This window comes from Rhyacophila brunnea, unplaced genomic scaffold (assembly GCF_057557595.1).
Source record: "Rhyacophila brunnea isolate RB1 unplaced genomic scaffold, BYU_Rbru_1.0 scaffold_51, whole genome shotgun sequence".
NCBI classification, from domain to species: Eukaryota; Metazoa; Arthropoda; class Insecta; order Trichoptera; family Rhyacophilidae; genus Rhyacophila; species Rhyacophila brunnea.
In genome coordinates this window covers 2,627,173-2,651,714 of record NW_028233182.1, presented here as the reverse complement: position 1 = coordinate 2,651,714, position 24,542 = coordinate 2,627,173, and the positions used below count along the sequence as shown (strand labels likewise).

The 24,542-nt window shown below is 25.0% G+C and overlaps 1 protein-coding gene across 1 annotated transcript; it reads left to right on the top strand.

Annotated features, from left to right (window-relative positions):
- Positions 1 to 8,820: 8,820 nt before the first annotated feature.
- On the top strand, positions 8,821 to 9,945 carry LOC147065844 (uncharacterized). Its single transcript, XM_085956234.1, has one exon. The coding sequence runs from the start codon at positions 8,821 to 8,823 to the stop codon at positions 9,943 to 9,945; it is 1,125 nt and encodes a 374-aa protein (XP_085812360.1).
- The last annotated feature ends 14,597 nt before the right edge of the window (positions 9,946 to 24,542 follow it).

Sequence of the window (24,542 nt, the reverse complement as noted above, 5' to 3'; positions counted from 1 at the left end):
CTGACCATATACCTGCATGGATAATATCTTACACCATTCATCAAGAATATATGGAGAAATTGAATGATTGTAGCGTCCAATTTTCGCCCAAGCAATAGATATAAATCAATTAACTCCATATATTGACTCATTATTTTCAAAGGTATTAGTTCAAGCAAGGAAAGGCGATCAAGTGCTTTGGGCTGGCTCACGAAGCGATGCAGCATTTAAGAAATGATTAATATGGTAATAAACGAACGTCTTAAAGGTGATGATAGAAAAATAGTAAATTTTTTTGTGCACAATGAATTTAAAATAATTTTCCCTCAAAATTCTTATATTTTTCGTTCGTTATAAAATCTTAACCGATAAAATGCTAGGATACTTTTCTATTAAGAAAATAACGACAATATAATATTGTAATTGTTGTGTTTGGATTTTAAAAAAATTTGCTTGATAATTATCTAAAAAATATCAAGTCAAATGATTTTTTTTAATGTCGCAATAGATAGTATTGAGACAATTTATTTATTGGTTAATTTGATTTTCGTCGTTTTAAATTCGTTTGTAAAAACTTTTGATTTCTGTATAGAACTAGTTTTATTAAATCTTCTTTCTACTTCATCATCTTTAAAAATTTTTCAATTCATCTTCCTCGTCAAAGACTTACATATTAAAGTGTTGCAATTAATCCATATTTCGTGTGTATGCATCCGCTTCAATTAATATTTCTAATTCCTTAATGTGCTAGTTTTAAGATAGAAAATGATACATAGAAATAAGTCAGCTTAGAATTTTTTGTTAAATCTTTGAAAAAATATTATCTCTAATTTGTTTAATTAATGATCTATAAAAAAACAAGCCTTATATCATTTTTTCTGGTTAATTGTATTTTTGCTGAGTAAATTTACCACTCCACTTAATTTCAATTTTTTTTTGTTTTTCAGTGATAAAAATATAGTGTTTAAATGTTTGTGTATTTAAATTCTAAAATGTGCATAGGTTTAACATGTTAGAAATCTAACAATAGATGCAGAAATTGAATACGTAAGCAGTTATTTTTACTTATTATTCCAGATGTTTTTATCTATAGAATTTAACCTAATCAAGTCACAAAATGGGATACGCATATAAACCACATAGTTAATTTGGTGTAGAATGGTGTTTTATTTTCATCTTAAATATTAATAAAGCTCGAAAATAGTTTGATATTAGTAAATCTAGCGATAATTATATTCATGTTCTAGAAAGATACATTTTAAATAACCAAACATCTTTTAAATTTATCGGTGGTTGCCAGTCTCTTTCAAAATTTGATATGTATATTTATTGTGTGATTGAGTAAATATGTGAATAAAAAGATCTTATAATATACAGGCATGCAGGTGCAATACTAAATTTTTTTGCTCAAAAGTCGTTATTTATAGATTTTTTTATAATTTTAGAAGGAGCAGAACATATATTTTTCATGGAAGTAAAATAAAAATAAAAGCATGAAATCTTTTTGGATTTATATTTGATTAAATATCTTATATAGACACCACTCTTTTGATTATATCTGCTCAATTATTTTTCTTTTAATTCTTTCGGATTATTATCTGCTATGCGAAATAACCATCCGTACATCCCTCAAAAATTACTTTGCTGCAGATATACTGCGTTTTTAGTTGTTATGGTCACACCAGCATAGTTATGTCTGTTGTATAATATAAATTGAGATTGCCTGCAGCATCTTATTTAATAAGTAGGAAACGAATCAGCCCTACAAAATCATATTTAAGACATTAAATTATACTATTTCTCTTTATAAAATCAAATTCTTTTTTCGATGCAATGTATTAATTTTCATGCATCATTTATCGATTTTTTGATGATAAAATAATTGGAGAAGTAATTATATTAAGCTTGCTTTTGGATTAATAGAAAGTCATGACATACTAATATATACCCATTTTTGTTATTCGATAAATAAATTTATTTAATTCATTGTATTTTATGTAGATAAATATTTTAGAATTTTTATTCCTAAAAATAATCGTTCTATCCAATGGAGTTAGACGCAAATAAAAAAATAATAATAACTTCATTTATTTGACTGTTCTTTTAAAAAATAATCCATATTACAGCATTTATATGCCTATAAATCGTTTTGCAAATTAAATTGTATACACTTCATTTTTAAGTCCGGATAGCTCCAATTTTGATTAAAAACACCCACAAATTAAATAATCTTACTTTCTTATCATTTATATAGATCAAGAAATAAATTGCAGCAACAAAAATAATAGAGATATTTTACGTATCACAAGACACGTAAAATATATTTATGGTGAAATAATTTTTTTTTTAAGGAAAGGTCTCTATTACGTTCCTCTTTTGACTCAAACTTAAATACTAACCCCAATGTTTTATATATTGCCAAATAATGGTGCAATAACTAAAATAGATAAATACAAAAAAAGCATTTCAAAATATAATTGTTATTATTTTGGATTGTTAATAATGCGTTTATATTGTTTAAAGCTCTCACTTCTGCAATTTTTTTCTAAAATTAAGCATTATTTAATATTTTTAGGTGTTTATGTTTTTTATGATCAAAAATTTAGACATAATTGAATACTTAATATATTCAGTGGGCATTCAGTAACTACGTTCACACATTCAACTCCATCATAAACTTTTTATATATGATTCTAGTTCCTCCAAAGGTATTATACCCTAATATATGTTTTTACAAATTACTGAACGACGAAAGAAAGTTTTTGTGGAAAAATAATTTGTTTTTTTACAATATTTAGAACTTTAAAGAGTTTTCTCTTTTTTTACTACTTTCTATAATTCATGAAAATCGCACGACACAAACTATGAACCCTATTTATATTTAAAATTGCGATTTACTTTAGTTAGTATTAATTAAATGAGTGTTGTATTAACTTGTTTGTTTTATTAATATTTTTCGATTTAACTTCTAATATTTCTCTGATTTCCCTCTATTTCAGCCAACCATTTTTCATAGAATACCAGGTTATTTAATTATTTCTTTGTTTTTTTTGATGCTATAATATAATCCTCAAACAAATTTAAAGTTTTTTTTTTAGATTTCGATGCTATTTATTATATATTTAGATTTGAAAATACGTTTAATTTTTCAATATTTCTTTCAACTATACGCAACATACAATAAAATCTGTAATTTATGTTTCAAATTGAAGTATAACATAAACTATATTTACATTTTATTCCAAATTGATTATATCGGAACTTCATGCGTCTAGTTCTTCAATATTGCTATCTTTTGATTTGTTTTATAAAAAAATAATTTAAAGAAATCGGCATATAAAAACACCAGATGCCGATTTTTAAAATTATGAAATCCTGCGATCATTAGGAAAATAAGCCGAAATTATTGATATGATTAGCTGTTAGTTTTTTGCGATCAATAAATCTTATCACTTATAATTAAAGCATAATTTTCTGTGTATGTATGACGGGTTTTATTTTGACAATATGAATGTTTCATCTCAAATGGTTCATACTTACGGTGATACAAAGATATTTTAGGGGGTTCTACTTATGTGCAATTGATAAATTTTAAAATTCTAATCGAATTACTTTTATTTATTTCTATTGCTTTTAGGAAGCTCGCTTTATATTTTATTTAGCGGAATTTTGCTTAACTTCTGCATATATCAGTGGCACACCACCAACACTTCTTGTAATCCGTAATCACCGTAAATTGGGCCTTTTCTCAATGAGGCTGTCATTATGTGGATGGAATGTGATTCTGTCTACTGTTTATCGCTAAAGATACAAGCTACAACAGTACTATTCATATCCTTGCTGAACGGTGTAGGATCTTTTAACATTCTGGAGACACAGTTCAACGGCTTGCACAGCAACCACCTATTTCTCATGGCTGGTCAATTCTTTATCTTTTAGTTTATCACTGGCAGCCACCTGTAGGTATTTTTTTTTAGAGAAGATTATTGTGACGAATAAGTGGTTGGGGTGAAACCAACGACTACTGATCTAAGAGCCAACTTGTAAACTACTCCGATAAATTTTAAACAACTTTATATAAATCAAAGCGAAAATAATATTTTTTATTGTGTGGCTTCTAATATCGTATATAGTTAGATAAAATAAAATTTTAGCCGACGATGCATATTCAGATATTTTTAATTTATTTTACGAAGTAAACGAAACTTATTTTGATGAAACAATAAATTAAGCTGTATATTAAAGAAATATTTTGTCTATTTGAAGTATGGATGGCTGTACATATATAAATTCCACCTTTATATTATTTTTATGCAACAATAAATGGCACATTCAAAAAGTCTTATATCTATAGTATTTCTGTATGAAGAAGGTAAGATATTTGGCACATATTAAACTAATTTTCAGTGTGTTTTTAAAAGTAGGTATTATCTATTATATGGCATACATGATAGCGAGTTTAATAAATGTGTTAATAACAATAAAATCAACTTTCTAACGTTTTTTTTCTTATAAAATGACTATTTCAGTGTATATTAGCCATATTCGGCATCTTAAATCTTATTATCCATATTTTTTTACAAAATTTTAGAATATTTAGAGCGACTTTAACGAAAAAGTAAACGCCAAAAATAAATATAATTTTATTGTCGTTAAATGAAAAAACTATCAATCAATTATGAATAATTTTTACAAACTTTTTCTGAAGCATAATTTGTGATATACAGCTTTAATAAACTGTTTTATCAAAATACATAAAAATGCTTGATTAGAGTATATTTAAGATTATAACTAGTCTATGTGTACATTTATATACATCCAAATATAGAAGAGGGACAAAAAGCAGCACTTGCGATGATTTTATAATGAAACGCATTCGATTTATAAAATGAATAAATATTCTTTATTGTTTTAAAATTATCAGTCAATCAATAATCCAAATAAATCTTCATGAAGGATAATATTGCAATCATCATTTAAGATAAGGGGCACTCTAAAACAGTATAGCAATATGTTTACTTTGAATTGCTTAAGAAATTTATTATGATGAATGATGTATACTGCATTGTGATCAAGCTGAACAAAGTAAACATATATAAGAAATTACTTCCAGTAACAAAATAAATGATTTGAAGTTTTTATAAATCTTACACCATCTACGTGTGATGATAAATGTTGTATTATTTATATAAAGAAAGGATTTGTAGATAATATAAAAACATGCACAATCTACGTATCATAATAAATGGTGTATAATACATATAAAGAAAGGATTTGTAGATAATATAAACACATGCACAATCTACGTGTGATAATAAATGGTGATTTATTTATATAAAAAAACGATTTGTTGATAATATATAAACATGCACAATATGCGTATCATAATAAATGTTTCATAATTTATAAAAACGCGCCATTATCAAGGAAATTGAACGTCTTAAATGTACAATTCATCATAAATAAATAATAATATTTTGTTATGTGGTAAAGTACAATTTACAAGTGAAATAAATATTGTTTAATCATAATTCTCATGCAATTAAAGATAATATTAAAAACGTTACACAAGAAAAAACGATAAATATGGCAAAAAAAAATTTCTGCTTGTGCAATAGATAGATGTTTTATAATGTTTGAAATATGTTAAATACTGGTAAAGTTATATATATGGACCAATTTTATTCATCTAGCCAGCTATATGTAAGATTTTGAAAATAATTACGATAAGAATGTATTTATATTTGTTTCTTATCTATCCCTATATGGTATGTTAACGAAAATATTTATGCACAACAGACCAATATAAATTTAAATTTACAAATTGTCTTTCAAATTTTAAATGTTTATATGTTATTTTGAATAATATAAACTTCTACTTCTGATTAGAATGTTTTTTTTTAGTCTAGATAACCAACTTTTTTTGATAGAGATGTAATCGTAATATTTCCAAAAAAACAGTGAATTTCAATTCTTTTTTATATTTTTTTTATCAATTTCTCTTCTTTTAGATTCAAATTTATAAAGTGGTTCAATTAGTTTTTAATATGGAATATGAAAATAAAATAGTGTTAAATGATGCTTAAATTTTTCAATTTCAAAGGGAAACATTTTAGTATAATTATAATTTTTTAATTCATTTCGATATTAAAATCTTTTTGGTGTTTTAAAATATATTTTTTGTGATACTGAGCATGTCTAATACGTAAATTAAAGTGATATTCTTATTTTACTTGGATCTATCTTTTTGTTTAGTCAGTGACGAGCTAATAAGCATTACTTTGATTCGAAATTTGTTAAATAACTGTTGTACAAATAACATAATTTTACTTCAACATATATGTATTTTTCTTGATGAATGTAAAGATTAAAAGCTTTTTTTTGTTTAAAATAACTAGACCAATAGTTTATTTTTAATTGATACATTTTTTTCTATTATTGAAATTAATCAATTCAAAGAATCAAAGAACATTTTATTTTTTCATAATTTGATCAAAAGAATGATTTCTATCTAAAAAATGAAAATTATTGCTAGAAGAATACTAATATTTAAGTTATCAATACACTATTTTTACATTAGTATTTTTGTGTATAAGAGAGCTGTTTGTAATGAATGTATTTATTTAAGTCATATTAGAAACGATTTTAATTTCTTAGTTTAAGTCACCTGTGATTTTATATACAATTAAGTGTATATTGCCTTTTAACATTTAATTGATGCAGAATACTGTCGCCAATTTTAAAATTATAGAATTTCGTTTAACATGGTTCAAGAATTTTATTGGTTTTTAACTATAATGATTGCAAATAAATGTATATATTTATAAAGACTTGAGTGTAATGTATGTATGTGGTTACTAAATATAATTATAAGAATTGCGATGAAAGATTTTATTTTTTAATAATGACAAATATGGATTTTAATCAATTTATATACATGTTTTAAATCTAATTAAATCTGAGAAGTTAAGTATTGTTTAAATCATTTGTAATGCAACTTTATAATTATATTAAATCTGAGATTCAAATATTGCTTAATTCATCTAGAATGGATATTTTAAATTTATTAAATCTGAGAATTCAAGTGTTATTTAAATCATTTGTAATGCAACTTTACCATTGTATTAAATCTGAGATTCAAATATTGCTTGACATAAATCTTCCATTATTGTAAAATATAATACCAAATCTTTTAAAGTATGATTTTAAATTTCCAAAATTGATTTTTACATATAATCAGTAATCATTATAATTCTGAAAAATCTATACATAAATTTGCATTATTTAAGAGTCTGTGTTCAACTAAAGTATTTTGTAATGGCAGAATAGAGTTTTAATGTCATTCATTAACATTATTATACTTTAATTTTCCGCATTAGTGATATAAACAATATATCATTTTTGTAAATTTTTATTAGATCAAATTAATTTATCTATTTCTTTGAAACAGCATATTGATAATTTTTGCAAAAAAAATATTAGAGTTTTTTTAATATAACCACAAATGGGAAATTATGGTTATTTTGAGATTGAATTGGGATGCTTGGTTTCATTAATACTAAATTATATCTTTCGAATATTTAAAATAGTTATGTATAAAGATTTTTTGTTTCTTTTCATACTACATTAAAGGCAAATTTTACGTTTAAATTATTTAGCATGTAAAAGTGTGTTTTTACTATATTGCTTAGCATATTGATGATTTTGTTATCTGCAGTGAAACATAAATCTGCCTACCACCAAATCTTATAACTAATCACTATTTACGGTCAATTAGATTCTAACACATTCAATTATTCTAATAAAATCAATTTTTCTATTACAATCAATGATTCTTCTAATATAGTTATAAGATTCTATTAATATTCACAATTCTTCTAAGTCATTCGATTTTTCTATTAAAGTCAATGATTCTCCTAATACTGCAAAAATATTCTACTGATACATTCAATTTTCTATTACGTTCGATTCTTCTAATACAGTAAAAATATTATTCTAATATATTCAATTCTTCTAATACTGCCAATTATTCTTCTATTACAGTCAATTATTCTTCTAATACTGTTAAAATATTCTTCTAATACTGTTAAAATATTCCTCTAATACTGTTAAAATATTCTTCTAATAGATTCAATTCTTCTAATATTGTCGATCTTTCTTTTACATTCGATTCTTCTAATGCTGCTAAAATATTCTACTAGTAAATTTAATTTTCTATTACAGCCAATGATTCTTCTAATACTTTTAAAATATTCTTCTAATAGATTCAATTCTTCTAATACTGTCGATTTTTGTAATACTGTCGATTTTTCTATTAAAGTCAAATATTCGTTCAAAACAGTCGGCTTTTCTTCTATTACAGCCAATGATTCTTCTATTACTTTTAAAATATTCTTCTAATAGATTCAATTCTTCTAATGCTGTCGATTTTTGTAATACTGTCGATTTTTCTATTACAGCAATGATTCTTCTATTACGATCATATATTAATCCAATATTGTTAAAATATTCTTCTAATACCGTCGATTTTTCTATTACTGTCAAATACTCGTTCAAAAAAGTCGGCTTTTCTTCTAATTGGTACGAAACTGTATTTAATTTCAAAATAAAAATCATTAACTACTGTTGATTAGATTATATATAACTCGTTAACTGGTTTTATAAAAACATACGTTTATATATATTTGTTTTTTTTTGTTTTGTTTATAAGTATTTTTATGATTTATATATTTGTTATCTTCTGATAGTTATATGTTATCACTAATATACGGTCTGATTTCCTTTTTCCGACCCAATTTAATTTTTTTCTGTATTTATAGAAAGAAAAAAGAACCCCTTCATATGGCAGAAGAAGTTCAAGGATTAGTTATTGACAATGGATCGGGAATGTGCAAAGGAGGATTTGCTGGTGATGATGCACCACGAGCAGTATTTCCAAACATAATAGGAAGACCAAAGCATCAAGGAGTTATGGTAGGAATGGGACAAAAGGATTGTTACGTTGGAGACGAAGCTCAAGCCAAAAGAGGCATACTGAGTCTCGTATATCCAATAGCCCACGGAATGATATGCAATTGGGAAGATATGGAAAGAATATGGCACCATACATTTTACAATGAGTTAAGAGTAGCACCAGAAGAACATTCAGTTCTCTTGACCGAACCTCCATTGAACCCAAAAAAGAACCGAGAAGAAATGACAAGAATCATGTTCGAGACATTTAATGTTCCTTCACTCTACGTTGCAATCCAAGCCGTTCTCTCCCTTTACGCAAGTGGAAGAACAACCGGACTCGTTCTTGACTCTGGTGATGGTGTTTCCCACTCCGTACCAATATATGAAGGATACTCAATACCTCACGCAGTTAACAGAGAAGACCTCGCTGGAAGAGACATCACCGACGTTCTCATCAGAATATTCACTGAAAGAGGATACTCATTCAACACATCAGCTGAAAGAGAAATAGTTCGAGACATCAAAGAAACTCTGTGTTACATAGCTCTCGTATATGCTGATGAAATCAAGAAAGCACAAAGCGGAGAATGTGAAAAAACATACGAATTGCCAGACGGTCAGATTCTCACAATCGGAACTGAAAGATTCAGAGCACCAGAAGTCCTTTTTAATCCAAAGATGATGGGAAGAGAATGGTTAGGAATTCACGAAACTTGCTACGATACAATCCAAAAGTGTGATGTCGATATTCGAAAGGACTTATACGGAAACGTGGTTTTGAGTGGAGGAACAACAATGTACCCTGGTATGAGCGATAGGATTAATCTTGAACTCAAAAACTTGGCTGCTCCTTCTATGAAAGTAAAGGTTGTAAGCCCACCCGAAAGAAAATACTCCGTATGGATTGGTGGAAGTATTCTTGCAAGTCTCAGCTCTTTCCAAAATATGTGGATCACTAAAAGCGAATTCGAGGAAGAAGGTCCTAGTATCGTTCACAGGAAATGCTACTAACTAAAATAAAATCGTTAGCCTGAAACGTTTTCTTTAAACTTTTATTTCGAAAAATTCATCAGTTATTTATTTTACATATGTTACTAAATATCGTAGTGTTATATATATCAGATTAGTGTAATATATATCAGATAATTGTTTTATTTGTTATATATACACACGTCTTATTCGTATAGTTTTATTACGTATACTTTTTATTACGTATACTTTTTACGGGTTGAATAATCTTATACGCAGTCGTGCTTAACCTTCTTATATAAACTCTTTACTATATATTTAAAACCTTATGTAGGCTCTTTACGGGTTGAATAATCTTATACGCTGTTGTGCTTAACCTTCTTATATAAACTCTTTACTATATTTAATAACCTTATGTGGGCTCTTTACGGGTTTGAATAATCTTATACGATGTTGTGCTTAACCTTCTTATATAAACTCTTTACTATATTTAATAACCTTATGTAGGCTCTTTACGGGTTTGAATAATCTTATACGCTGTTGTGCTTAACCTTCTTATATAAACTCTTTACTATATTTAATAACCTTATGTAGGCTCTTTATGGGTTTGAATAATCTTATACGCTGTTGTGCTTAACCTTCTTATATAAACTCTTTACTATATTTAATAACCTTATGTAGGCTCTTTATGGGTTTGAATAATCTTATACGCTGTTGTGCTTAACCTTCTTATATAAACTCTTTACTATATTTAATAACCTTATGTAGGCTCTTTACGGGTTGAATAATCTTATACAATGTTGTGCTTAACCTTCTTATATAAACTCTTTACTATATTTAATAACCCTATATGCTGTTATGCTTAATTTTGTTATATAGACTATTATTCCATTTGATAACCTTATGTGAACTCTTTACTAGGTTTCATCAACCTTATATTCACGTGTTGTTGTGCTTAATTTTGTTATATAAACTCTTTATTAGTTTTATTATTTTTCAACTAGCAAAACTTTAGTTTACTTTTTAGTCACATACGTTTAATACTCCTTCATCTCATAACAATTAAATTCCTTCTCAATTATATTTGCCTTTCAAGACTTATTATTTCAACTATTTTGTCGCCTCTGTTTATTTATTTTTGCTTATTCTTCGGTCTTCGTTGGCATTCCTAAGTTCTTAATATGCGGATTATGGTATTTTTCATCATTAGACGTGTACTTTAATGCGTGTTCTTTCAAGAGTGAACCATATATTCCGGTTTCTTGTTTTCTGCATTATTCAAGGTACCAATGCTGGTAATCTCGATTTTAATAAGAGTGGTTAGTTTTTCTTTTAATAATGTAAGAACTATCTAATATGAGATAATATATTTTCATGAAATGTTTCTCTATGTTTGTTTTTTTTGGAAAAATCTTCTGCAATTTTATATAACATTTTTTTACATTTATTTTATTTGCTTGCATCTCTTATCCATTTATTCTGATTTCTTGGTTTTCTATACTTTATTTTATTATATGGTTCTCTTACACCTTTATTTTGATAGCTAAATACCCCCATAGTTTGTTTAAATAATAACGATTCTATTGTATCTTTACTTTGTAAGATCGAATCCCTTATACCTGTATTTTGTTTGCTAAATTCTTCTGATTTATTATTCTGGTAAATGATTCTCTACATATATTTTTTTTGTAAAGAATAATATCTTCATTCACTTTTTTTTAATTTCATAATATCTATATTTTAATTTCAAAATCTGTATAACCTACATTTTTTTCTAAATTCTACTCTTCATGTTCGTATAAATAATGTAACAAGAAAATTTTTCATGTTTTGTATCTTCTGACTGGTTCCTATTCTTCTAGCTAAATGGTCTTTTCAAAGAAAATATCAATCACATATCCCCGCTTAAAATCAAAAAAAAATATTATCTTTTCATCGAAGTTTTGTTTAATATACAGAAAATATTGTTGCTTCACAAAATGAGGCTGTTGATAAACCCTGCTCAATAAGTAAATAACATTTATTTTGTAGAATATTCGATTTTGCTGCAATATATGGTAACAAAATTCCTAAAAACAAGTATAAATAACTAAAGCCGTAAATCCTGCGTAATAATGAGCTAATATACATCATATTTTATGAAATGTATTTTTTCACACTATGCTCCTACACGAATCATTCATATGATCCTTCAATTTATATAAAAATGTTATCTAAAGGTTTTTAAACTTAAATCTTACACAAAAATTATCATTCTCAATATTATCAAAAAATAATCACAATAAAGTGTCACACAAGAAAATAAATATCTTTCACGCAAATTTTAAAATTACAAAGGTTAAATTATCGATTCAACATTTTGAGTAATTAAGTAACGCTGAAAAACTCTATCTATATTTGTATAGCCAATCCAAAAAAAAATTATGCCCTTTAAAACATCTAGACTTAGAAAAAATCGGTATATTAATCTGAAAATTATTGATTTATTAAATATTCGCGTTGATATATAAATTTTCGTTTTATTTATTTGTTATATCATTTATTATGTGCTCGTAGTGCATATTTTTTTAATTTATCTGTGTAATTACCTAAAAATAAGCATTAACAGTTTGATTTATCTTATTTTAAGTTTAAAAATTATCTATGTGGTAAAGATGCCACTCTAATCGAATAATAGCATATCTTTATATTATACATCTTGCGCAATTGTTATTTTTCTGGCTAAACTATTAGTGAAAATCAGGATGAGCTATATTATAATTGACCAGCATAATATAACATTCTAAAACCATTATGACTTTGAAAATAAATTTTATTGCGCATGGCACACTATACTTTACTTCTATTATAAAATAATATTTCTGAATTTATAATTCTGTGGTTAGATATTAATATAGTGTATACATGTCTTACTATTTTTCATGTCTATCCTAAGACAATAGGTATTGATCTATAACTCTGAATTTAGTCTTAGAATATAAATTTATATATCGCTCATTGTGTTTTGCTTCTATTCCGAAACAATATTTCTGTGTCTATAACTTAATGTTTGTATCTGCGATTCTTGGTTTTGGCAATACATATACCTTTCTTGTATCCATGCTTTTAGATTTCGAAATTTAAAACCTTCTACGCAAAACTTTTTATGTTATTTTTTTTCTTATTTTGGCATCTTAATGTCATTTTACCAAAACTAACTTTTTATAGTGACCCCACAGCTGTAAAAAAAATATCTAGAACTGGTTTTATATCACTATTCTATGAATTGAACGGGTTTCCTTTTGTTATTACTTTTTTGGCCTTGAAAAATATGAGAAAAACTGTAATAATTTTGTGACGAAAAAAGAATTGTTTTCATGAGTTATAAAGACTTTCTTGTGTGGTTAATTTGTTTTAGACTTGGAAAATATGAGAAAAACCGTAATAATTCCGTGAGGAAAAAGAATTGTTTGGAATATAAAATATCAGAAAAAAATATAACTATCTAAAAGCGAATTACATGTACATTTATTCTAATTATATTTTATGGGAATTTTACCCAAAATTACTTCACAAAAATTTGGAATATTTAGTCGATATTGCGGTTTAAATGTATATTTGATTCTTAAGTCTGTTTGCGGTATTTTATGCTTTTAATAAATAATAAAAATAAAAGTGAATGAAAATATATTAAATCTCTTAAATGCTCTGGTACAATCATATGTACATATATCTGTGGGTTTTCTTAATGAACGCCTTCTTAAATAGACTTTCTAATTTAAATCTGCTTTTTATTGTGTGAGTTTGTCTTTTTTTATGCACACAGTCATCATTTGTATAAACTCAAATCACATTTTTCATAATTAACATCACATAATTTGGTTGGTTTATGATGAATAATTATAATTTTTTAAGTTCTGGTGGATCATGATATAATGTATTAATTTTTAGTTTTCCTTAGTATCCTATACCCCATATTATTATTATTTCGCAAATTTATAAAGATTAATTTTTTAATGATCTAATCCTATGCTGTAATGCAATAATTTCTTTTTTTTTATCAAGTGTACAATTTAAAATAATAAGCATTTTTTACTCGTGCATCTGCAATATTTTAAAAACTTCGATGAAATTTTTATCTTATTTAATATTATCTCGTGTTAAATAGTATTTATTCTATATATATTTCTTATAAATCAACGGAAAAAAGAAGCTTATCGTAATAATTCAAACAGAAAACACCAAAATATAAAATATTTTCTGTATCGTTAAATAAGCAAAAAATCCTTCTGATAATCAATAAAATATTTTGAATAAGCTTCATTTTACCTAATATTTTATGAATAAACTTACAGCAGTTTTTTGTAATTTAATATTAAATAAACCTCTGATCATACAATTATATTTTCAAAAGATAAACAAACACCATAAATAAGAAGATACTAAGACAAAAAACTTTAAGTGCTAGTTTTTTATAAAATTCATTATTTTTCCTAAAAAGGCATTCAAATAATTCTGAAATAACTATTGATGGTTTTTTGCTAATTAACTTCTTAAATTGATTTATTTATACGAACATTGTTGATATATTGTGTATATTTGGTATTTAACAAGATATATTATCCCGATGATTATTTTCGAATGTAAAAAAGGCAAATCTCAAAAATGATATCATGAAATTGTATAATTACGCATTTAATGTAATTTTAACACTAGGGATTTTCTTTAAATTTTTTTAAAAATAAAACACACGTTTCTTCACCTTATTGATCTATATTTACTAGTCTTATTTTTAACCAAGAAAGCTATTTTCACAATGATATAATGGGCCTATACCAAAAATATATCGATGTATTTTGAAAAAAAATTCGCAATTTTATTCGTAATTTTATCAAATAAAAAGAGAATAAAATCATAAAAAGTCATATTACGTATTTTGTTACTTCTATGATAGTCATAAAAAGAGTTTATCGACCAAAAAGCCTTTTAAAGAATACTGGACATGAGAATTAATTTAAATAATGTTGTTTTATAGAGAATATTTCAAATATATAATTTTCTTTACGGGGCTATTGTAAAATATTTTAATGCAAGGCCTATTTCATGCCTAAATTATAAAAACATTTATTTGGACAATACCAGTATGCAAAAAAAAATTATAGTGCAAAAAATTTATAACATCCCTTTTTAACAACTTTGTTCGAGACTAAGATGGAGAAATTTTAGAACTTTTTTTTAATGCTACTAAGATGTTTAAATATGATTATTATTAATTATTTTAATGATAAAAACGATTTTTGCTTGATAATAAACAAATGAAAGTTCATTTACGCGATTAAATATTAAATTATCAACTTAAGCTAACTTTTTATATTATATATATTAAATTTGGATCCCGTCAACAAAGAATAAAAATATTTTTCTAAACACCGTTGAAAATTTATTGAAATCATATATCACAAAAATGCGGTTTTTAAAAAGAATTGAAACAAATCTATGATGGAAATGATATAAAAATTACCTATAATGCTCGCTTAATATTAAACTATATTTCTATATATAATACAAACCAAAAACACTTTAATCTAATAAAAGCAAAAATAAATTAGATGCCTAATTATACAGAAAAATAAAATATATCACATGATGTGGTATAGACTGATAATCATATATATTTTAAATACCGGCTTTAATTAGTATAAAATGTTTAGAAGTCTCTTTTGAACGCAAAAAAAAAAATTATTGTTATTAATATAATTTGAATATATCTCATAAGTTTAACATCAAAATTCGCTTGTATTAACTTCAAAAGTATAAATAAATGAATCCACTTGTATTTTTTCTGCATCTTTATATATCAATTTTTAATTTTATTGCCTCTAAATCATATAGTTAACATAACCTGATCATTTTTAACTTTATGAAACTAGTGTAATAAAATATTGGGATTTAAAAATTAATATGTTGCTTAAATTTCCCATAAAATTTTTTTTTATTTAGGGTCGATTTTTTAGGTATGTACATGATCTATATGGATATGAAACAGCTTGAAAGTACGATATTACTTTTTATAACTCAATTAGCAAAAAAATAACCTATTTATTTTTGATTTAAATCTAATAAAGACTTGACTATCAATATTGTTGAAAAGACCGTTTTTTAATTAATAGATAATATTAGAATATATTAAGACGAATAATTTTGCTTTGGAAACAATAGAGATGAATTGTGGATCCGTTTTAATTTGTAATTTTCAAGTTTAAAATATAAGAAGGTTTTTTATTAAAAAAGAAAACGAAAAAAGTATCGCATAGGTCCATTATCTATGCGAAATATTGAATAAATAAAAAAATTAGTGGTCTAACACTTGTCAAAAACGAGAAAATTATAGAAATATTTTTATTGGTGTCAAGACAAAAAAGTAGAGAATAAAATAATGGTATATATTAAGAATGCCTCTTGAAGATTGAACCAAAAAAGATAGTTGATGATTTATTAAACTTTTTTTTATTTTAAGTGTCTGTCTTAGTACTCGAAAATAGTAATATCCTACTTGTTGCATTATTTTAAATAGAAAATTTAATTCAATAGTAATTTTTTTTATTTGGCGTGTTAATGTAAGAATTCTTATGAAGAAGAATAAGTTTATATCAAATGATAAAACGTGTTTTTATAAAAAATGATGTTTAAATCTGATTTTTTATTCTGTTATCGTACAAATTATATTTATTATTACATAATGCACCGATAATTTTTCAATTAAATTTAAAAAAAGGTTTTGAATAGTATTTCTAATATAAATAAAAAAAGAGTCTTACTATTTTTGATCATTTATTGCCTTCTTTTTTAGTTTTTTTCGAAATAAAATGAATATTTACTATGTTAAAAATATGGGATAAAAGTTTTCCTGCATCAACTCTGACATACTCAGATGTATTAGGTTTTTTCACATCACATTGAACACTGTTTATTATTTTAGCATCTAAATTCGTCAAAGAAATCGATGTAGTTTCTTCATTTGAAATAGTAGCCACACTTGCTAATTCTTTAATGTAAACATTCCATTTTGTAATAAATTCTTTTAATTCTGTAGCTCTCATATAAAAACGGTTTTTTTTAGAACCTGGAAATCCGAACCAGTTCTTGTATTCGTCTGATATTTCTTTCTCATCTGTTAAAAAGGCAACAAAGAACCATACGTGGAACACAAATCTTGTGTAGCCATTTTTTTTCCCTCTCTTAACCAAATCTTCAAAACATTTATCATAACTGAATAAAACTTGTTCATATTGAATCGAATTCCTTTTTGGTAAGAAATTTTTTCCGAGGTGAAATAGATATGTATGCATTTTGATAAGATTTTCGCGCAAAGTCAATTTTTTCAGTCTACATATAGTGTAATATCGAGATTTTTTTCATATAAGATTGTATCCTTCCATTTTTTTTTATTGAGTAAAACATTTAACAAATTGCTAATCATATCTTTGTATTCTTCCACGAACAAATATAATCCATTTATATGTTCACATATCAAAAAACTTTCTCTTTTCTTATCTTCTTCCGTATAATTTAGGAAGTCTTCTGCATATTCTTTATTATCTTGCAAATCTGTAATTTTCATAATTTCAACTATTAACACTGAAAATTCTGGAAACATAACCGGTAGTGCAGCGAATTCTTTTTTGATCTTATGTAAGTTAATTTTTTTATTATTCCTGTTTTCAATGGTTGATATTTCACAAAAAGTGTCGATTATTTTAGACTTTAATATATAGAAAGAATCAAAACGTGATTTCTTATCTAAACTGTGACGAAATACGTCTTGATTGATTTCTTTGGTTATGGAGCCTGCTATTTCATTCGCAGGCATAACTTGAATATTTTGTTCTTTTTTAGTCTCTTCAACGTCATTTTCATAACTTAAATCAATTATTTCAATGGTCTCTAGCTTATCTGGAGTATTCACCGAAAAAGCTTCTTTCTTGAAATTTAATGTATCTGTTCTTGAATCATTTATTTTTTCTGACAATGCTGACCCTTCTTTTAATTCCGATTTTGAATCGAATATATCTTTTATCTGAATTAGCATATTTATAAAATCACTCATTTTGGGATATGAAAGACCAAAAATCGTTGATAAATCAGTATCATATTTTCTTAATTGATCATAAGAACCTCCTTCAAAGTTATAATGCGCTGAAAGACAATATTTTTTATTTTTTATCCACTGTGATTGCATCTTTTTACGCTTTAAGCTTTTAATTTCAAAACTTTGGTTTATTTCTCTATTGATCAGCCCCCTAGTTTGAGTTTCCTGCTCATCTATTTTTTTTGCTGATTCTTTTTCTTTGAAAGAATTTTGTCCGGTCATTGATAGATCTAAAGGTTTTTCATCACTATTATCATCTATTTTTTCAACCTTTGAGCTATTATAGCCCTCTTTATGTGAAGGAAACGTTTTTCCCTGTGACAAATCAAGGGTCGTGGATAATATATCATTTGAATTCTGGGTTGAAGATGTAGGATATTCTGTTACTATACTTCGATCTATAAAAGACGAAGAATTGCTCATTGTTGTTCCTAAAATGTTTTCTAATGTGTTATTTTCTCCGCAAAAGACAGATTTATTTGCGAGTAGAAATAGACATTGGGTACTAAAAATCATAGTAAATAAGATTTTGTATAGAAAAAATATTTATAGTTACAGTTTTTATTTTAACCTGCAAAGTAAAATTCAAATTTACCGAAAAAGCTAGAGTGTAAAAATTAAATGTATCGTAAAATAATTTACGATTGTCATTTTGAGTTAATGCATTCTAAATTAGCATTTTTAACACAGTTTTTTGAATTTACATTTTTTTAATTTATAGCAAATTAAATAGCACAATTGTGGTTTTTGACAATGAATTAGATGAACGTTTATTTTTCCATTTCTCTATACAACAAAAAAGGTGGGTATCAAATATTTAGATAAAATATATCAAAGCTTACACATCTAGTTCTTTTTATTGGATTTTTTTTCAAATTTATATTTAAAAAAGATCTGGATTGTACCCTTTCAGTATCATTGGTTTCAAAAGGTTGTTTTATTTTGTTTGCGTTTTTTCAAACTAAAGAGTCTATCTAAAAATTTAATACCAGCGTAAACGTATAGTTTTATTTTTATATCCATAAACTTAAAGTTTACTAATATTTATTTGATGAATATGATGAAATCTAGTTTAATCATTTACCTTGAGACTAATAAATAAGTACGCCAATTACGTCTGGGTTTTTTCTATATGGAAGATATATTCATGCAGTGTTGGCTGATGCTATTTATTACCCGAAAATTTCATTTTTTAATTTCTATAATAATGCAATTTTTAGCAAAAAGCTTGGATAAATACAGCAATGTTTATGTCAAATATACACAGCTCTTACACCATATACTTGATCCATGCTTTTATCCTTTGTTAGGCCTACTTCGAATTATTATGAAGAAATAAAAACATATTGAATAATGCTTATTTATTTGCATCGCTCGCATAATATACTGTTTTATTTTTAATAATTATTATATGAAAAATCATTTTTCTTAGGGATCACGTTATAGATAAATTAAATAGATTGTACCTTCATTTTATTTTTTATGGGATCATAATTATTCCTTATTATATAGATTTCAGATAAATCCTTATCCTTTTAAAGTTACACGTTTGAAATCAATCAAAAAACAATGAAAACTTTTTGTAAAAATTATGAACATCCAATTTTGATATTCATTTTCTGTTTTTTAATAAAATTACATAAAGCGTCTCCTCTAGTTTTAATAAAATAATATATAACATTAATATTAGTAGGAAATAGGAAAAATCTTCTAAAACCATGTATTACATTTTTTTGTCGATAAAAAGGGATCAATTGAATGTTTATTTCAAATTTTGTGCTTTATTTTGGTTTTATAATCATATTTTAAACCACAATTCAATAGTTCTTAATATGAACCCAGAATCTATTCTAAAGAACATAGAATAGAGGAAACGCATCAATAGCAGTCTATATCTGTATTCCTATATTTTTTATACTAAAAATTTCCCAATTTTCAAAAAGCTATATATTTTTTAATCAATAAAATCTAGAATTCTAACCCATTTAGTTTAATGCTACAGATTTCGGCTTTAATCTAGTAAATAAAATAATTCGGTTTTATTTTAGTATGTATGAAAATAGTATTTTTAAAAAAACTTCTATCTTTATAAAAAATTATAGGCTTTTAAAATTCTCAATTAGTTTAAATATTGCATTTTATTTTGGAACCACACAGTTGGAAATTTATATAGTCATTAAAATCATGAATATGTTAATATTTATTTATTTTACAAAACTTGATACTTTTTAAAGAGAAACCCTAATCACTATTTATAATTTATCGGTTTTTTGGTAAAATTATACTGTATGTAAATTTTAGCTTTTATATTTATTAGCCTGTAGAATTAGAAAAGAGAAATTTTATTCACAAAAAAAAACCTTAATATAATTGATCATAAATTTATAGTTTTTATGGATATCAAAGTTAAAAAAAAATTTTGTCGAAATATATTATTATCTGGGCAGTCAAACAGCATATGAAATTGCATTTTATGCCTAAAATTTAATATTGTATTCTAAGTGTCTACCTCGGTTAAAAAATCCATATATCGGGAAAATTATGATTGATTTTATCTTTGAACCTTCTATGTTAATTGTTGAATTGGTGTAGATAGAATATATATTTGCAAAGTATAAATTTTTTTGGGTTACAATTAGCTTGATAAAGCTTTAGACTAATAATTAAGACTTTATTAAAACATTAATAGAGCAATAATTACATTTTAGTATTTTATCATCGCACAAAAATCTTTCATTTTCGCGAAAAAGATAATTGATTGAATAATGTTAAATTATTGAACAAATATACATCTTTGTATTTTTTTCGCCTTAAATGTTAAGATAAAAGTAATAATGAATGTTCTTTTCGACATTACAATGGTATATTTTTAAGATGAATGCAAAGATCTAAATAAATCGGAAAATTTTTAACACTTATACATGGTAAATTTATTTTACGTACTGTTTACTGGATTTATAAATAGTCTCGCATGAGGGAACCATAATTATATGTTGTATGTCTACAGAATATAAGAAATTTTGGTTTAAATTTAGCGGTTTAAAACTAATTGATCTATTATATATAGAATTTTGTTTTTAAGATCATCGAATCAACAAAAAAAGAACAATTTAATAATTTTATTAGGCATAAATGATGGCTAAAACTTGGGGTCCCTATATGAGTTCAACAAAAAAAGAACAATTCCACACCACGAGCTATGCCTTTTATATATATATTTTCAAACAAAAACACATTCATTTTTCACATTTAAAATAAAAATTATATGGATCTAATTAAATTTTTGTTTTTTCATCTTTGAATAAAAAATAAATTTGATTTATGTTTTAATAGAATTAGATCTAATACCAAATCCAGGGTGCACCAAAGGGCGTAAAATATGTAAATCATAAATCCTTCAAATTAAAATATTTATAACATGTTGAAATTATTTAAATTGATTTAAAAATATTTCTGGCAATTGATTATTTTATCTTGATAGTTATGATACAGACAGAAACATATTTGCATATTCTTTTAGAAAATTCAAAAAAATACAAACACTATAGAATTCAGTATATTGTGGAATGTGATACGCGCCCGAATGAATCTTTACGTGTACAAATGTTTTGAATTATAATATCTTCAAATCCTTTGTTTTCTATTTTATGTTAAATTGAGTTGAAGCTTTATTTTTATTTTAAATAATAAAGCTTGGAATGTAAACTCTGTATTTTCACGTGTAATATTTATCCATATCGAATATTTTTTTAAAAGCTATGGTAAAGTTTATTATCTATAATTTCATGCGATTGAAACACATTTTATGGTTAGAGTTCTATCTATAAGGGTGACTTAAACTATAAAAATCTAGAAAGAAATTATTGTTCTCAGTAATTTGTTTTTTTTAATCAAGAAAATATCTGTCTAATTTTTCGAATATAATAATAAATTATATGTTTGAAATTATGAAACCCTGGACAAAGACTTTATACGAAGAATATTTAAATTATTGAAATGTAAACTATTATCTTCCGCATTTTCACGTTCAAAAATCTGTAAAGCCACATTTTATTATGATATTGCATATAAATACATTTAAAGTGAATTTTTTAGAATTTCAAGTCGTTTTTTGATCCTATTGTTATATTTCTTTTCTGATGTAAAGCAAACCATGATTCAAATTGGAAAATAAAATCTTGTATTATCATTAAGTTTTAAAAATCTCTCAAAGAGGTTTTTAAAACTTAATGTAAATAATATAGACAATGTTATTAGGTATGATGCGTGGCTAAAAGTATAAAATATATTTCTTTTTTGTACTTTACCTATTCACATCAATTAATTTATATTATTTATAACCTTTCTGATGTGAAAATAAAACAGCAATATAAGATATTTATAAATAAATAAAATCAAATTAACCATGCCTCATTTTTTAATTTAGCAACGAAGATACTAAAATCCCAATAAATAAATAGATAGATATGTGTATTTTAAATTAAGATAAAAATAATTTGTGTCATAAAATTCATCATATAACTATATTAGCCTGATAATTTTATGAAAAAATTGAAATCCGATTTTATTGTTGTAAAAAAATCCTAAAGTACAGCATAATGTTTTTTAATTGGTAAAATATACATAGAATCATCAAAAAATTTTAATCCGAAATTTAAAACTAAACTACGTTTCTGTATTACATGGACAAATTTAATTTCGGGACAGCCACATTTAGAGAAATTACAAGTCTTAATCTTTAAATTGTAAATAAATAAAAGACTAAAAAGGTATCAACACTAATCGCTTTATCAAAAAAATACTTTCATATTCATTCAAAAAATAATATTTATTTATTAATTTTAAGGCTACATATTTTGTTATAATCTTAGTTTTTGTTTACAAGCCCAACTTGCTTGATCTCTCGTGCGCACATCGTATTAATGCTTCCGGCTATTTCTCCTCTCTGAAGTCTTCTAAATACCTATTCTCCGTTCAAGAATTATTATTTTAATGGCTTTGCGAAATGACAAAAATTAATGTATAACTATCTATAGTAATTTTTTTGTAATTCCTATTTACATATTGAAGCATAGTTTATATTTAAAAACTCAAAATCTTTTCAATTATATACAAAAAATTTTAAAGATGTATTACGTAGTTTTAATATGTACTGCAGCCGAACCCCGAATTCAAAAGATTAATTGCTTATTTTCAACTTTTTTTAAATAAATCACAGTAAATACCATTAAAATCTCTACTTTTATAAATAAAACGCTTAATAGTTAATGTTATTGTAATTTCTGGATGTATATTTGAGTAGTAAAGGTTTTTTTTACTGCCGAATCTTTTTTTAAAGCAGATTAATATTTATTATATTCTTAATAAACTTAATATTCTACTTATACACATATTTTATTATCTGAGCTAATGATTATCTTGATATAAGATGAGTTTTTTGAATTACTTTTTTGGTTTTTTTTTCTAAAATAGAAATTAAACAGAACAACATAAGTAGAATAATAAAGAAACATTTATTTAATGACATAAAAAATTTTCTTGTATCTTTAATGTTATTTTTGCTAAAATGAAAATCTAAAATCTGCGATTATTCGCCCATCGCTAAAGATTTATTTTTTCATGACAAATGCTTTAAAAGATAAAAATATTTTTTTTTGGTAAGAAGTTTACTTTGCTTTTTTTTATTTTTGGTGATGTGCATATAAGAATATAAATCTTTTTATTGGAATAAAAGAAACCTTCTGAAAATTACAGACCATAAAGTACTCTTTAAAGTGCCTAAATTTACGGTAAATATCGCCAATCATATTTTTAGAGCTTTATAAAACGGAATTAGTACAGTAAAACTTTTATAAAAGGGTTCTTTAACGATAGTTTATATTTCGTACGTAATAAAATAGAATAGTTCTATACACGCAATTAAACCCAATGTATAATTATGTCTTTTCTGGATTCAGGCTTTATTTATTGTCTAATTCACCATATAATTATGTGTGCTAGAAAACTACTTTAAATTTACATGTCACTTGCATCTTGAATAAAAATTATAGAAAAAATTTATCTTCTTAAATCTAATATTCATGCTAAAGATAAATCACAAAAAGCCGACATTTGAAGGCTTCAAAAATAATATTGCTTAATACGATGATGCATTATAATTTTCTTGACGTGTAACCAATTTATAATGTTGAAGGTGTCAACTCTTAAAATATTTATAGAAATACATTTGTTAAAGTACAATTTTGTAGTCATTATTTAGAAATTGACCATAATTAAATGTATTTTTTGAATAAACTGATTATATTACATGTTCTATTCTTTAAATTTAGCATATTAGGTATTTACTGCACAAATAAATTTGAATTTTTTAAATCGGTAAGTATCATAAAGCTAAAAGATATGTATGTTTGATTCTCGCGAAGGTTTTCAGAAATAAATTCATATTAATCAATTCATTATTCTAAAAAATTAACGATGATTATTTTCATGTGGTATTCTAGAAGAGTTAAAT